This window comes from Corvus cornix, chromosome 7 (genome assembly GCF_000738735.6).
Source record: "Corvus cornix cornix isolate S_Up_H32 chromosome 7, ASM73873v5, whole genome shotgun sequence".
NCBI lineage: Eukaryota > Metazoa > Chordata > Aves > Passeriformes > Corvidae > Corvus > Corvus cornix.
In genome coordinates, this window is record NC_046337.1 from 14151205 (window position 1) to 14165144 (window position 13940).

General features: G+C 45.6%; 1 protein-coding gene across 19 annotated transcripts in view; it reads right to left on the reverse strand.

Annotated features, from left to right (window-relative positions):
- BIN1 (bridging integrator 1) overlaps positions 1-13940 on the reverse strand; it is a 95154-nt gene that overhangs the window by 26454 nt on the left and 54760 nt on the right. For 6 of the 19 annotated variants that reach the window (XM_019290442.3, XM_019290447.3, XM_019290443.3 and 3 more), the window contains exons 7-11: positions 13625-13717; positions 8357-8442; positions 6923-6998; positions 4746-4828; positions 1945-1989 (exon numbers count right to left, since the gene is read on the reverse strand). In XM_019290442.3, the coding sequence (XP_019145987.1) occupies positions 1945-1989; positions 4746-4828; positions 6923-6998; positions 8357-8442; positions 13625-13717 (383 nt within the window). The remainder of the gene's footprint in view (positions 1-1944; positions 1990-4745; positions 4829-6922; positions 6999-8356; positions 8443-13624; positions 13718-13940) is intronic. The other 13 variants (XM_019290448.3, XM_010406980.4, XM_019290450.3 and 10 more) reach the window with 3 other exon arrangements.

A 13940-nucleotide genomic window follows, 5' to 3' on the forward strand; every position in this document is an offset into this window, starting at 1 on the left:
TAATATCAGGCAAGGAAGGGAAAGGCGTGTCAACTTTCTTCTGCAAACAGAGAACTGGAAAGAGAGCTGGGTCTAATGCAGCTGAAGGGAAAGTCAAAATCCCCCAGCCTCTTTTAGTGCTGCTGAGCTCCCAGACACTCCATGGCGCTGCCTCATTTGTTCTGGAAGGGCAGACTAACATCTGCAGATGAGTTTCCCTTGCACTTGTAACAATCCTACATCAGAGGATAAAACCTACTCTCCAATATGGTAAAAACAGATCAGTTACCTCCTGCAAAGTTCTCAAGTTAAAGGAGAAAAAAAGGTTGGCATCTCAGTTAAGGCTCACACTGGGCCTTTAAGTCAAAGGTAATTAATTTTTTACCACCAGAGCATGCTGGAGAATTATTTAAAAATAAAAAAAATATTAAAAGAACGGGTGGGAGAAAGAAGGAAAAAAGAACCTACACACCTAAACATATGGTGGCACAAATGTACATTCTTGCTGCAGATCAAAGACTGACTGAGTTCCAGATCCTCCTTCCCTGCAGCAGGGATTGCACATTTCTCTGTGACCCCAGCAGCTGCTCTGACAGCAGAAACGCCCAGCAGAGCCCAGGTCAGGCACCTTAACTGCTGGGGCAGTTAGACTTTACCACGGCAGAGCAGGAGCACATTGTGAGTAGAGCTCATCAAGGGGAGATTTACTAGCTCTCCTTCTGTTGCGCAATCCATCCATTCTCAGTGACTGGAAATATTAGACCAGGTACAACACCAGGTCCAACACTTGGTCCAACCAAGACCAGAGACAGACATCCAGAGAAGTACTCCAGTGAAGCCACCTTTTCCTACAGTAGAAAACCTCAGAATAGTAACAGCACAATATATTGCTTTACTACTTTTAACTTGAGGATACAAATATCTAAGTTTGACCACCAGCTTCCCTGCAAAATTACCCTTCTTCACTCTCCAACCTCCCACTTTACTAAGTATGCATAGCAGAGACAAAGAGAAGGGCTGCATGACTTGCTGTAGGCAGCAGGACACCAGATCAGAAAAACAAGGATCCCAATCCACCGGCACTGTCTCTTATTGCTGGCAGTACACCATCTTGACAATTATAATTTTTTTTTTCCTTCCTATAAGGATCCCATGGAGGGAGTATCAACACAAGGAGTAAGAAAAACAAAAATTTAGAGGAATTTTCCATGTCACTCTGCAGCAATTCCCACTTTGCTCCATAGCATGTTCTTGTCCGAGTCCTTGACCCATGGTAACTCCGGGCATTGTAGCAATCCAGTCAATCAATGCCACCACTGTTTTGAAAGGCAAGATGCAGACACTAGTCTTTATACAAGAGGCTTCCTCCTCCTCCAGCCCTGCACAAAATTTTAAATGGATGGAGCAAGATAGTGAGGATCCTCATGAACAGAGCAAGTAAGGAGCAAAGCCAGAAGTATCATTCTCCCACCTCATCATTCTCCCAATTGCAACAGGTAGATAGGATAGGACTTCTGAGTGTGAAAGACCTGCCTACTGGTTCTCCCTGGCCAGGCAAGGGATGAGAATGCAGCATTTCAGACCTGTTTAAAAGAACAAACCCACTAGGTAAAACTAGAAGCTGTTAAACACCAAAATTGATTTTATTTCCCATGGAAAACCCAGCACTGCATTTTCCATCACACAAAAACAACTGGACAGACAATGCCTGAGTTTTCACACTGCCTTCTTAGATAGGGAAAGAAGCAAGGATTCAAACCAGGCACACAAGCAGTTAATGGGATTATCCAGACACAGAGAGATCTCAGCAGGACCCAGCAGGCCATGAACACATCATATCATGCAAAGGACCCCTTTCCCACCACAGGGTTAACACGTGCCAGGCTGTTAGAGTCCAGCAACAGCCTCTCCAGTTTTAGGAACTAAATCAAACACGTATCGAAATGCTGCTCTCCGTACCGGTACCTGCTCATCTTTTTCCTCAGCCTGGCGAACAGTTTAGTTTTCTTTCTGTTGAGGATGGCACGCAAATCATTTCAGTTACAGGATGGCACAGTCAAACCAGGGAGGAAAAGTTAAGCTCCAAGCACCCATTTATTTGGTGCCACAAAACTTGCTGTAATTAAGATGACAGGATCTCCTCTCTCTCACACACATATGAATACCCACACACCCACACTTCCCTTCATTCCTAGAAAGCTATGAGCTGGTTTGGAGAAAGTAGAAGGTGGTTCTTTATGCCTGTCAAAGATATATACAGATAGCTAGATAGCTAGATAGATACATAGATACACAGATAGATACATAGATACATAGATAGATGTAAGGAAACTAGAACTTCCCCTGCACTTTGGAATATGGGGCCAGGGTGCACAGGGAGAAGAAGAAAAAGGAAACTGTATAGAGCACCAGAGTACTGTACATGTTCTTTCACAGCTCCTCACTCTCCCCTGTGCATATTGCTGCAAAAGAAACAAGCTCCCCATTCTTCTTTCCTCATGCAGTCTGTGCAGTCTTACACATGGAACCTAATCAGCAGCTTTCCTACCACGTCTTTTTCCAGCTTGTCCAATCACACTAGGATAATCCCACAGATCTCCTCAGTCTTCTAGGCATCTGAGCCCTGAATGTTCCAACTCTTTCAGAAACAAATCCCAAACATACGTCTGAGGTTCCCAGAAATATACCAGCTGTTCTGTGCTACTGTGCTACGCTGCCAGCACCAGATACATCAGCCACAGCAGTATTTCTGTAGGGCCTCACATGAATGCCATAATGATGCGCACAGATAATTGCCTCTCTTCTCACACCTCCTCATTCATTTCCTGCCATTGTATCAACCTCCAGTCCCCTTCCCAGTAGAAAGGGTTAGGGAAGCATCTGCTCCTACTGCAGACCCCAATAAGCCATCAGATGAGTGAGGGCTATTTCCTCCTGCACACTCACCCCAGCCCAGTGCCACAATGAGAGGCCAGGTGTGCAGTAGACAAAGAAGTGCCTCACAGCATTTCCTGGTCACTGCAAAACTAGCCTGGCAAACCTTTTCTACATCCTCCTACAACACCCTACTCCACTGTGCTCAGGAGGAAGAGTCACTCTAGGACAGGTCTGGCATCACAGCTGAGATGCAGCGAGAAGGTGATGAAGCAGCAGCACTCAGACTGCTGCCCACACAGGGACCTCTGTGCGTGCACTCAGTTTTGGGTTTTAGGGTCATGTGGTCTCATAGCCAGCCAAAGGGCACAGAACTGCAGCTGAGACACCCATTACAGCCCCAGAGGAAGCTAGCAGTTTGAAGGGGGACAGGAATTGTAAAGAGGGGGGGCAGGAATTGTAAAGACAGGCAATTTGTTCACTGAAAGCTCTTTAAGGCCAGAAACTTCCTGCCACAACAGCAATGAACATCTCTGGGCCAGGTAGTCACTGCTGCCTACAATCAGTTCCTTGAGGAATAGAGAAAGGAGGAAGAAGGAGCTGGGCAAAGCAATAGCTACAACCTTCCTCTGTCATATTACCTCATCCTCCTCCAAGGACGCTGGAGGACGCTGCTAACAGAGACAACACAGCCCATGGCAGCAAGAAGATGGGCACCACAGCCTCCTCACAAGGTTTCAGTCTGGTTGGGTTGTTATGATCGACAGACACCACACGCTAACTTGGGAAGAAGACATTATTTTCACAAGTAGCATTCCTACAGCAGCACTGTCAGCAATCCAAAATTCAGAGGCCAAATTCAACTCAAATTTCCTCTTTCTTTAGAGCTCGCAAACACCACACTGGAAGAATGCTGGAAGAAGAGATGCAAGTCATCTATGCATGACTGCAACAGGTTAAACTGGGAGGAGAGACGAGGGAGCACAGAGGTCTCAACAGCCAATCTACCCTTTCCAAACCAATGCACTCAGGCCACAGCTTGCCCTTACTTCATGCTGACTTCACCACCTCCCTCCATCAATACACCAGTTGAGGACCTGGGCTGTGCTCCTGCTCACCCAGCACGTGGGATTAGCAGCAGCTGGAAGTCGGAGCCCAACACTATTTCATCACTCATGCACTTGGATGGGACCCAGTCAACCTAATCCAAAGCCTAACCTCTCCCTCCCTTCTCAGTGCTAGGGAATGTGCAGAGTTGCACTTAAACATACAGGACAGGACCCAGCTGAGGGAAGAAAACTGAAGGCCCAGAGGACACTCACTCCTTGCACACAAGTGGATTGAAAGTGCTCTGAGTTTGGGAGGCCTCATATTAGTGAGGCTGCAACTACTTCTGCAACACCCAGGAAGGAGAAACACACTTCAGCTGGATACACAGGATGGGCTAAGGCTTTGGCAAAATGGTGATTCCAAGTTTGGAGGGCCAAAGGGGCTGGGGAAATGGGCTCTTGGTGCTCAAGCTGACAAGCTGCAGGTGGGAGCTTTTGAGGGAAAGAACAGGACAGGTGCTGGGCAACTGGACCCAGAAGGAAGGGCAGCTCAGTAGCTGGATTTAGACTTTAAAAAGCAGAGCTGAGAGTCAGGTGCCTAAATATCAGCACCTAGTGAAAGTTTAGGCCTCCAGATGCTATCCTAGAAAGGTAAGAGGGTATTGCATTGTGTCACCCAGCCCCAAGTGCAATCTTGGGCATGGCTCTAGGAAGTCTCAGGAGGGCACTGGCAGGTGGGCAAATCACTCGCAACTGACAACTTGGAGGTTTCAATACCCCTGGGCAGAGACATCCCTGTCCCACCTCCCTGCTGAGGGAAAGACACTACCCACAGTTACTGACCTGGGCTGTGCTTTAACAGGGAAGGCATTGCCTGAGTACTGCTTGTCTAGACCCAGCAGGACATCATGAAGATTTTGGTTCAACTGCAAAATACAAAAAACAAAAGACAGAAAAAGAATGAGAAAATAGCTTGGATGCCAGAAGAGAGTCTGGGCTGCACAGACTGACCAAACACAGGCTTGTGGCTGGACACACACACTTCCTCAGCTTTTTCAAGAGAGGACAACCCTAAATCCATTTCCACCTCTCTGTGGGGTACGCAGTGCTACAGCACTTGAGCTGTCAAAGAGCTGCTGGCATCTCTGGGAATGAATGCTCTGTCTTCCTTACAGATCACCCTCTTTGCTTCTCTATCACCCGGGCCCACCACTGTGCTGCCAGGTACCACTGCAGAAGCAGGATGACTGTTTACCTAAGATCTGTGTGCTACAGCTGGAGCTTCACTCTGGATTTGCAGCCAAAAGCTGTTCCTCAGGCCTGCTTACCAAAGCTTGGGATATGGCCATTTCAACCATGGAGCCAAAGGCAGCTGGACTTCAGGGGAATAAGCCTTAACTTCACCAGCTGCCTGGGCCATCTAGGCTTGGGCAGAACCTGGATATCTTTGCAGAAATGCAATATTAGGGGTTAAACACTCTGGCACCAAAGGTTGCAATAGTCATAGACACTCCTTTTCTGAAACAGCCAATCCATAAACAAGACAAGACACCGGATTTATCACTGGTAGGAGGAGGGATCCCATGCAATCAATGCTGAAGGCATTGTGCAGGCAACACCAGCAATTAATTGGATGCTGTAGCAGTAATAAGAAACAGATGGCTCTTATGGAACAAAGCAAAAGCCCTGCCCTCATACAAAATTCCTCAAGAAAGAAAAAATCCAGACAAGAAAAATCATACAAGAAGAGAATTCCTGTATAACAAGCTTTTTTCCCATGTTTTGTTGAATGTACGTTAACAGCAACGAACTAATAATTATAACAATCCTCCCTATTCTTAACACTTAGTTCATCCCTCAGTGGAGAAGAGCAGGCTATTAACTGGAAAAGACCCCATAAAATGTCAGCAGAGCTCAAAATTGATGTGTTACACCAAGGCAGAGGGCCCCTGACTGCTGGGAATTGAAGGACTATAATGTTTCCTGTTGCTTAGTGGCTGTTTTGTTGTCAGGATGACATTAGGGAGCAGAGGGAATATAAGGGTTTCCCAACTGGGCTCTCAGTCCTTCCTCAAGATTAGTGCAACATTTACATTTTCAAGTCTTGGAAGCAGCATAAAGACCTAAGGAATTCAGGATTTCTCTAGCTCTTAACTGAAAGAACAAGAACGTATTTATAAATGACAGTGCCAATAGGGGACTTTCCCACCTGGTCCTGAGGTCTCCCTCTGGGTGCCACACAGCACCAGGATCTGGCTTGCCAACACTGCTTACTGTTGTGATTGCCAACTCAAGGCACACTGGTAGCCCATATAAGGCCCATGCTACGTACTTAAATGCCTTCTTTGGGGTCACAGGGCAGGAAAGAAGCCAAAGCAGAGAGGTACTGTGGAGGAGAGCCTTTTTGAGGGACTGGAGTGAGGCAGATCTCAGTCTTCAGCTTAATTGCAGACTCCCTGCTGTTTTTAACCCCACACATGTGTACAATGAGGGTACACAGCAACTGGCTGCCAGGCAGCAGAGGAGGAAGAAAACAGATATCATGCTTAGCCTGACCAGGTTATAGGTTACAGATTCATAATATACATGAACTAAAAAAGGCAGCAAGAGAGGGGTCTGAGAGTGGCTTCCCTTTCCTCTGTGGATCTGCAAAAGAGTGCCATGAACTCCCCACTGCTGCCCATGGCCCTGTGGTCTCTTCTCTGTGCTCCATCCCTTCACATTTGTATGTCAGACTGCCTTTGTCCCAAGTGGCTCAGAAAAAAACTAAGGGTTTGTATTATTCTCCAACATAGGGTGATTTTCTCCAGCTGTTTTTTAGCCTGAGGTTTTTGGAGTTTTTTGTTTGTTTGTTGGGAGTTTTTTGTTGTTGTCTTTGGTTTTGTTTTATTCTGGGTTTTCTGTTTGGTTTTATTTCTTTGTTTTGTTTGGGGTTTGTTTGTTTGTTTGAGTTTGGGTTTTGTTTTTCTTTCATTAACAGTGAAGAGACAGTAAGTATGATAAGCTGTTAGTTGCCTTACCTTGCTCATTTCTTTATGGAAGTTCTCTTCTAGGCCAGCTATACTCTGGAATGTGTTGACATAGAAACCAACACGACTGCCAAATGAAAAACAAGAGACAGAAGAATTTAATGGACACAATGCTCTCTCAAAACCTTTCAATCCTGCCCTTTCTGCTACCTCCCACCCACCACTCCCATTTGAACTTAACTCTCTCAGGTATGGTACATGTGAGAAGAGACAGTGGCAGGGAAATGTGGCTGGAATGATGGAGCAAAGGCCAGGCACAGGGCAAATGTGTCCAGGGGGAAGAGGAGACCAAGTAGGACAGGATCTGAATTTATGCTGGCTAAAGGGAGAGTGAGGTATAGGGTGGGGAGGAAAGAGAAAGGAAAAATACAAAAGAACACAAAAAAAAAAAAAAAGAGCACAAGCAGTAGAAAGATGGAAAGAAAAAAAGGATAAAGGCTTTGAAGCAAACAGTGCTGGCAGAGCTGGGGGAATTAGAAGGGGGACAGATAGTAATTCATCCAGAAGTCCCAGCACCAGGGGAAGCAAAAAAGCATGAACTTTTGCTTCAGGGGCAGAGAGAGTAAGAAAGCAAAGGATAGCTCAGAGAGCAACAGGGAAGCAGAAAGATCAGCTGGATAGCAGGAGCCTGTGAAAAACCTGTGGCACCTTAAAATCCCAGCAGCTGCCTGTCGCCAGCCTGCCAGCTGCCAACAGAGTCCTCTACCAGCACCCAGCTGAAGGAGCAACAGCAGGAGGGAGAAGCTGTCCAAGGCCAGCAGCATCATGGCTCTGCACAGGGAACCACCCAGATGCCTGTATCCCTCCCAGCTCCTTCTCCAGCCAGGCCTGCAGGCTGAGCAAGGAGTCCTGACTCGGGCTGGGTAGAATGGGGAGTGAAGGCAGATATCAGCACTTTGCTTTCTCACCGTGCTGCTGCCCGCTTTCTCAATCATCCCAGACCAGCATTGTCAACCTGGACATGACCACTGCATTTAAAAATAAGAAACTGGGACACTCCTAGGAAGATTTTGCCAGTTTTCCACTGTGTCCTCCCCATAAATCAGCTTCTGCTGCCCTACAGTTCATCCCTCAAGCTAAAGTTGGTCTTTGTTTCACTTCCCTTTTCATCACCACAGTCACTGGTATGGCAAACCATGGTCTCTCAAGTCTTTCAAGAAAGTTGAGCAGACCTGGTAGGGCAAAGGAATTAAGCAGGCAAAGCAGAGAAATACAGTTTCTCTTTGTGGCAAAAATCATGTTTTTCAGGAAAATCATGAAGTAAAGCACAGAGTGAACCTGTGGCTGGGGGGAATCCTAGGACAGATGGAGATGATCCAGAAAAAAAAGAGCTGACACCCAGTCCAGGCTAAGAAGAACAGTGATACAAGAGCTTGGATATTCACTTCCTTCCAACCAGCCCTTGGGAAAACTTCCAGCACTCACCTATTCCATAGTGAAGGTAGTTCCTCCTGCAGATCAACGTTCATCTCTTCAAACACCTTCTGAGCCTTTACTAACTCTTCTTCAGCCTTAGTAACAGAGAAGGGAGATTGTCAGCTCCAGCACAGACAAGTACCCTGCAGGACTGGGACAACTGTGACTCTTTTGACTTTTTTGGGAGACCAGGCAAAATTCTGGCATGAGGTAACCAGCATCCCAAATGAGTCTCCCAGGAACCAGGGTTGCACCACAGGTGACCCTTCAGCTTGAATGTGTTCCTCTCAGGTTCTCTCAATGGATTTCCCCATTTGCACACTCAGCAAGTAATTCAAACAATCACTAATGTGTTTTAAGTTCTTTAAATTTCCCTGACTTCAGAAACTGAATGGAGTTGATCAGGCAGTTCAGCCTCCAGCTTGGATACAGATGAAGGTAATAGGGGCCTCTGTCCCTTGCCAGGTCTCAGAAAGAGTTTAAATCCATCCCAAATGCCATTAGATAAGAACCTCCCCTCGTGGGGACTCTCTCTGCTGAGGTAAGGTCATGCCAAAGCCCCATCTCTTCTGAGGAAGGGAGAAGGGCTGCATCCTTGGCTGATACAGCTCTCCCACAAAGCTGACTGGAGAAGCAAGGAAGGGTATGCAAAGCATGAGTTGTGCCAGCGGGAGGCCAGGCTGCAGGGCTTCAGCAGCACATCTTGTTTTCAGTGGTCTCACACAAGCACAGTCCCTAACTGGCTGTTGGCCCCAACACCAAAAAGGATCTCCTTCTCCCAGCTGAGAGCTTAAATTTGATCTGTTCATTGGACCTAGACACTGACAGATCCCAACTCTAATGGATGAATTCTGTCAGGTTTCAGTGACAAAAAGGACGATCCTGGTTTCTGTTGCTGACAGCAGACACCAGCAACAAGCATATGCCCTTTCCTACATCTGTTCTAGGTGACCTCTTTCTCTTTTCAGTGCCCAGACTTAAAACTGAAAGTTTTCTAAAATTAAGATGTTTCTATTCTGTAATCTATAACAGCACAGCATTCCACCATCCAGTGGGATGTAGAATGGAAAAATCCCTCCATGAGCAACTTGGAAGGTCAGCACAAGTGCCCATATATGTGACAACAGCAGGAATTTCACAACACCACAGGCCTCTGCAGAGAGGCCACAAGCCATGGAAGCTGGATCTCCCTAAAAGCCTGCAGTCAGATTCCTACGCCTTCTAAGAAATCAAGTTTTATCTTCTTTGTGTCAGCTTAATTAAAGAAATCCAGCTTACTGCTCCTTCGTGACAGTTACATACAACGACAGAATTGATGGGAGAAAGGGCTTAAAAATATTTTGCAGTTCAGAATCCTGTTCCTCACAGGAATCACTCTCCACTATATAGTGTAGGATCCTTTCACTCTCCATTTCTCTCCTGACTCAAGAGCAAAACACAGGAGCTCCTGCCTTCCAGCTAGCTTCACCTGTCAAAAGGATGCTCATTGCTGCCAGACACAAGGCTAAGGCTCAGTACTCAAGATCAGAGGAGAAAGTTTCTCCCACAAAAAGACACAACTGGGAAGTATTCAGAAATTAAGCAGACCTTGTGAGGAACAGGCAAGGGGAGAAGGGGTCATGATGCTTCCACCCAGAAACCCCTGTTTCGCTGCTACACTCACTGAAAAACTCAACATTTCAAGAGGGTTTGCACAAAACAAACAAAAAAAAATCTTTTCAACAGAGACATGGTTTGTGTTGAATGAGAGACAATGACCACAAAGACTCATTCTGCCTTAAACTACCTTTATGAATGAATGTTTCTAATGCAACCATTTCAAAAAGAGTAAAAAAACCCCAACCAGTCCACCCTTTAGTTTTATCTTATTCTAATTTCCAAACTATACTGGAACCAGAATCAACCCAGGAGATGTGAAAGCTGGGAGACGAGGCACCATTGAAAGCTGTTAGTTTTTCAGACATGATGAATATCATTAATTAACACTCTTTCCCTCTCTCGTTTACCTGTTTGTAAGGTCAAAGAACCTAGAAAGCAATGTGTGAATATTGTGACATCCCGAGGCAAAGGCAAAATCAGCAACAGGCAACGTTCACTCTAGAGTAGATGCAGGAATCAGGGATCCATTCAGTGCCTGCAGCTCAGCTAGCACTCTCAGTCCCAGGTAAAGCACTGAATTAATTCTTCAGTCCTTAGTCAGCCCAGGGATCTTCTCACCAGTGGGATTTATTTTGCTTGGAAGCCAGAACCCTGGCACTTGATAGCCCTGACTGCTTCCAGCTGGAGCCAAAGCCAGACATCAGCCTGGTCAAAACCCCTTCTAGAGAAAAATCCAGCTCAGGGAGTGAGGCGGGGAAAGGCAGAGACAGGTTCCAGGGCAGAGCCCACTGCCACATCTGTGCACTTTCTGGTTCAGCTGCCATCCTTGCCCCCCTGAGGGGAAACTGAGGCAGAAGGACATAATGCCCATGTCCATGAAATATGATCTCAGAAAATCTTTCTCTCCTCTCCTTGCCTAAAAGGGGGAAGGGGTTTAAGCAGGAGCTGGACAACATAAATGCTTTCCTGACCTTCCACCTAGCCAAGGCTCAGAGTGCCAAGCACAACCAGTTCACTTGTGGTGGGGGGGCAATTTTTCCATACTGCTTCCCCTACTACCACACATCTTAGCCCTCCTGAGTGTCTGATTATGTCCAGCCTGGTGTTTTCAGGCAGTCTGGTGACCATTTCACTTCAAAGACTATGTTGTGAACTGTGGTAATTAGGCACTGCTCAGTAAACAGTTCAGATATCCAAGAGGCAGGGATAAGGAAGAGAGCAGGGAGACTCCCTCCAGGGCCAAGCCCCACCAGTCCCAGCCAGACCTGCCTCTCAGAAGGACTCAACTTGCTGACTTTCAGACAGAGATATTGTTCTGTTATCACTGCAGCACCAAGGATGTTGCTTTTTAGTCTGTGTTAAACATGTCAGCAGAGTTTAGTCAAAAGGCAAGAATTTGCTGTTCTAAGCCATTTTCCTCTTTATTTCAAAAAGCAGTCACTAACATTTCTAACTGGGAGTGTGCAACAGCAACTCCCACAGGAGTCTTCACAAAAAAAACCCACTGTGTTGTTTTTGTTATTATCTGCTAAAGGCCTAAAGAGCCAGCAGTTTGCACACTAGAGGGAGGGACTTTGCTTTACAGTAGAAACATCAGATCTCACTGACCCCATTTTTGCATGGAGGTTGTAAAATTATCAGGCAAGAAGAGACAGCAACACAGCTGCTGGTAAAAGGAGACTTTTTTTAGGCTTAACATTCTGAAGCTTCTCAATAAATCCAGCGTCATCAGCCCTCCTGGTTTTATCAAGAGGTTAATGAGATTTAGGGCTGTCATTAACACCTTCAGTCTTGCAATCACACAAATGTAGAAACTGAAGCCTTTTTTTGCCTACCTGCTAATGTTTGTGAAGGCAAGCTGGAAAACCTACAGGTTCAGAATACAGCTTATGTTCTTTATTGAGGCATTTTTATTTGTTAGTTTCCAACCAAAAGTAAAATTAAAATAAAGAAAAAAGCCAAGAAAAAAATGCCAAATTCTTATACAAATAGAAACAAAAAATTAGGGTAGGCAATAGCACTACTTAGCTGAGGAATAAAAGGCACTGTTTTGAAAAGATCTGTGGTGACCAAAAATATTAATGCTATGTATTAGGAGATTAACGCCCCTGCACCACAGTGGGTGGAAAGAGTACACAGCCTCTTGAACATACTTTAGGGCAAAGTCACCCAGTACAGTGAAATTATGGAGTGACTCTTGGTAGCCTGTCTAAGATCCACAGGCAATGGGATGAGGGCAGCTGTAGGTGCAGCTTCTCTGGGCAATCTGTGCATGCTGCTTTTATACCAGTCACCACAGCCAAGTCTGAGAAGAGGAAAAATGCCCAAGAGCTGATTGATTTATAGATTTGTGACTTCAGAAACTTCCCATACCTGTTTTCTAGCTCTCCAGAAATACCACCAGTCAGACCAGTCAAGAACCACAACCGTAGGTGCAGGTAGTTCCCAGCTGGGCCAGCAGAGGCACAAGAAAAGCCCCCGGCAGCCTGCCATGTGTCCTCCCTTCAATCAAGAATGAATACATATTTCCTCCCTTTGCTCTGCATCTTAAGCAGGGCTGCTAACAGCTGTTCTTTCCCCAGGCTTTACTTATGTGGTAATGAAGTCTTTTTCCTGATCCAGGGTCATAAAGTGACTGTGAAAAACCCAGGGGCTTCATAAAGTGAGAGAGAGTCAGTGTTTCTAAACTGCAATTAATCCAGGACAAGGAATGTGAAGATACAGGAGCATTTGAATGAGAACAGATGAGCTCACCAGGAACTTGTGAGCAGGTAACTGGTGCTCTCCCAGTCTGGGTAAGGATTTATTATCCCTTGGTCATTTTCTTCTCACTGACTGTCTTCTGACAACTCCCTCTTATCCCTTAAGGTGTTCCAACAGAAACATTGATGGAGATTTCATCAGGAAATCACACTTCTGTGCAAGTAGGATTGAAATTTTTATTCCCTGCAGTTCCTCTGAGCTGCTCACGTCCCTCAAAACGCTATAACCTAAGTTCTGCCAGATGACACCACCATGACCTCAGCCTGGAACTGTTTGAATATGTCACACAGGGTGCAAATTGCCTGATCTCGTCTCCTGTGCAGATCAAAATTGTATCTAAAAATGACTCTTTTAAACCACAACAGCCAGGACAGTGCCCATTTGGGAAACTCCGACTTTACCACAGGAGAATGTTGCAACCTAACTCAGCAGTCATAGAAATCGCAATGTTAATTTTTTTCTGACTTTACTCAATGACATGAATCCATAAGCCAATTTTTCGGCATTTCTTTTTTTTTTCTTTTTTCGAAACAGCAACAATAAAAATTGACTGCTTCTCTTAGAGCAAAATGAAAGCAGTAACTGGAGGAACTGTAAATGAAAGCAGTAGTTGGAGGAACTGTATTACATCACCCTGTGTCTAGGAGTTATTCCACAGCCTTTCTTTACCCACATTTCATTTCAGGGGGAGAAAACAATAGTCCAGTATTAACACACCTGACCAGAAATCAATCAGGCAGGCACAGATTCATTCACTGGTCAGCAACTTCCATGTGCCCACTGAGGCTTAGGAGTGTCAAGGACACACTTAGCAGAGAGGACTAGAGTGAACGTTGCCTAGAGATTACTTGCATGGTACAATCTAGAGCCCAAAATAGCGCATGCAGGGTTAGAGCCAGGTAGATCAGCAGTCACCTGATTTCGGAGCAGATTAGTTTGTGCAACGAGGTGAGCTTGTAGCTTCCCTTGACACCACTGAGGCGCAGCTTTCTCAAGCAGCGAAACAGGCTGGGGGAGGGAGCATGTTTGAGTGGGAAAAAAAAGAAAAAAAAATAAACAGAGAACAAGAGAGACACAAACATGTATCTTTTAGGATAAAAAAATTAAAATCACAACAGAGAGTGTATTTAGAGAGTGGGCCAAACCAGTATCACCAAGGCGAGAGAAAAAAACAAACATCCTGGGACTGATCAGTTATGAATCCTTTGAAGCATGCCGAGTTTAGCAGTAA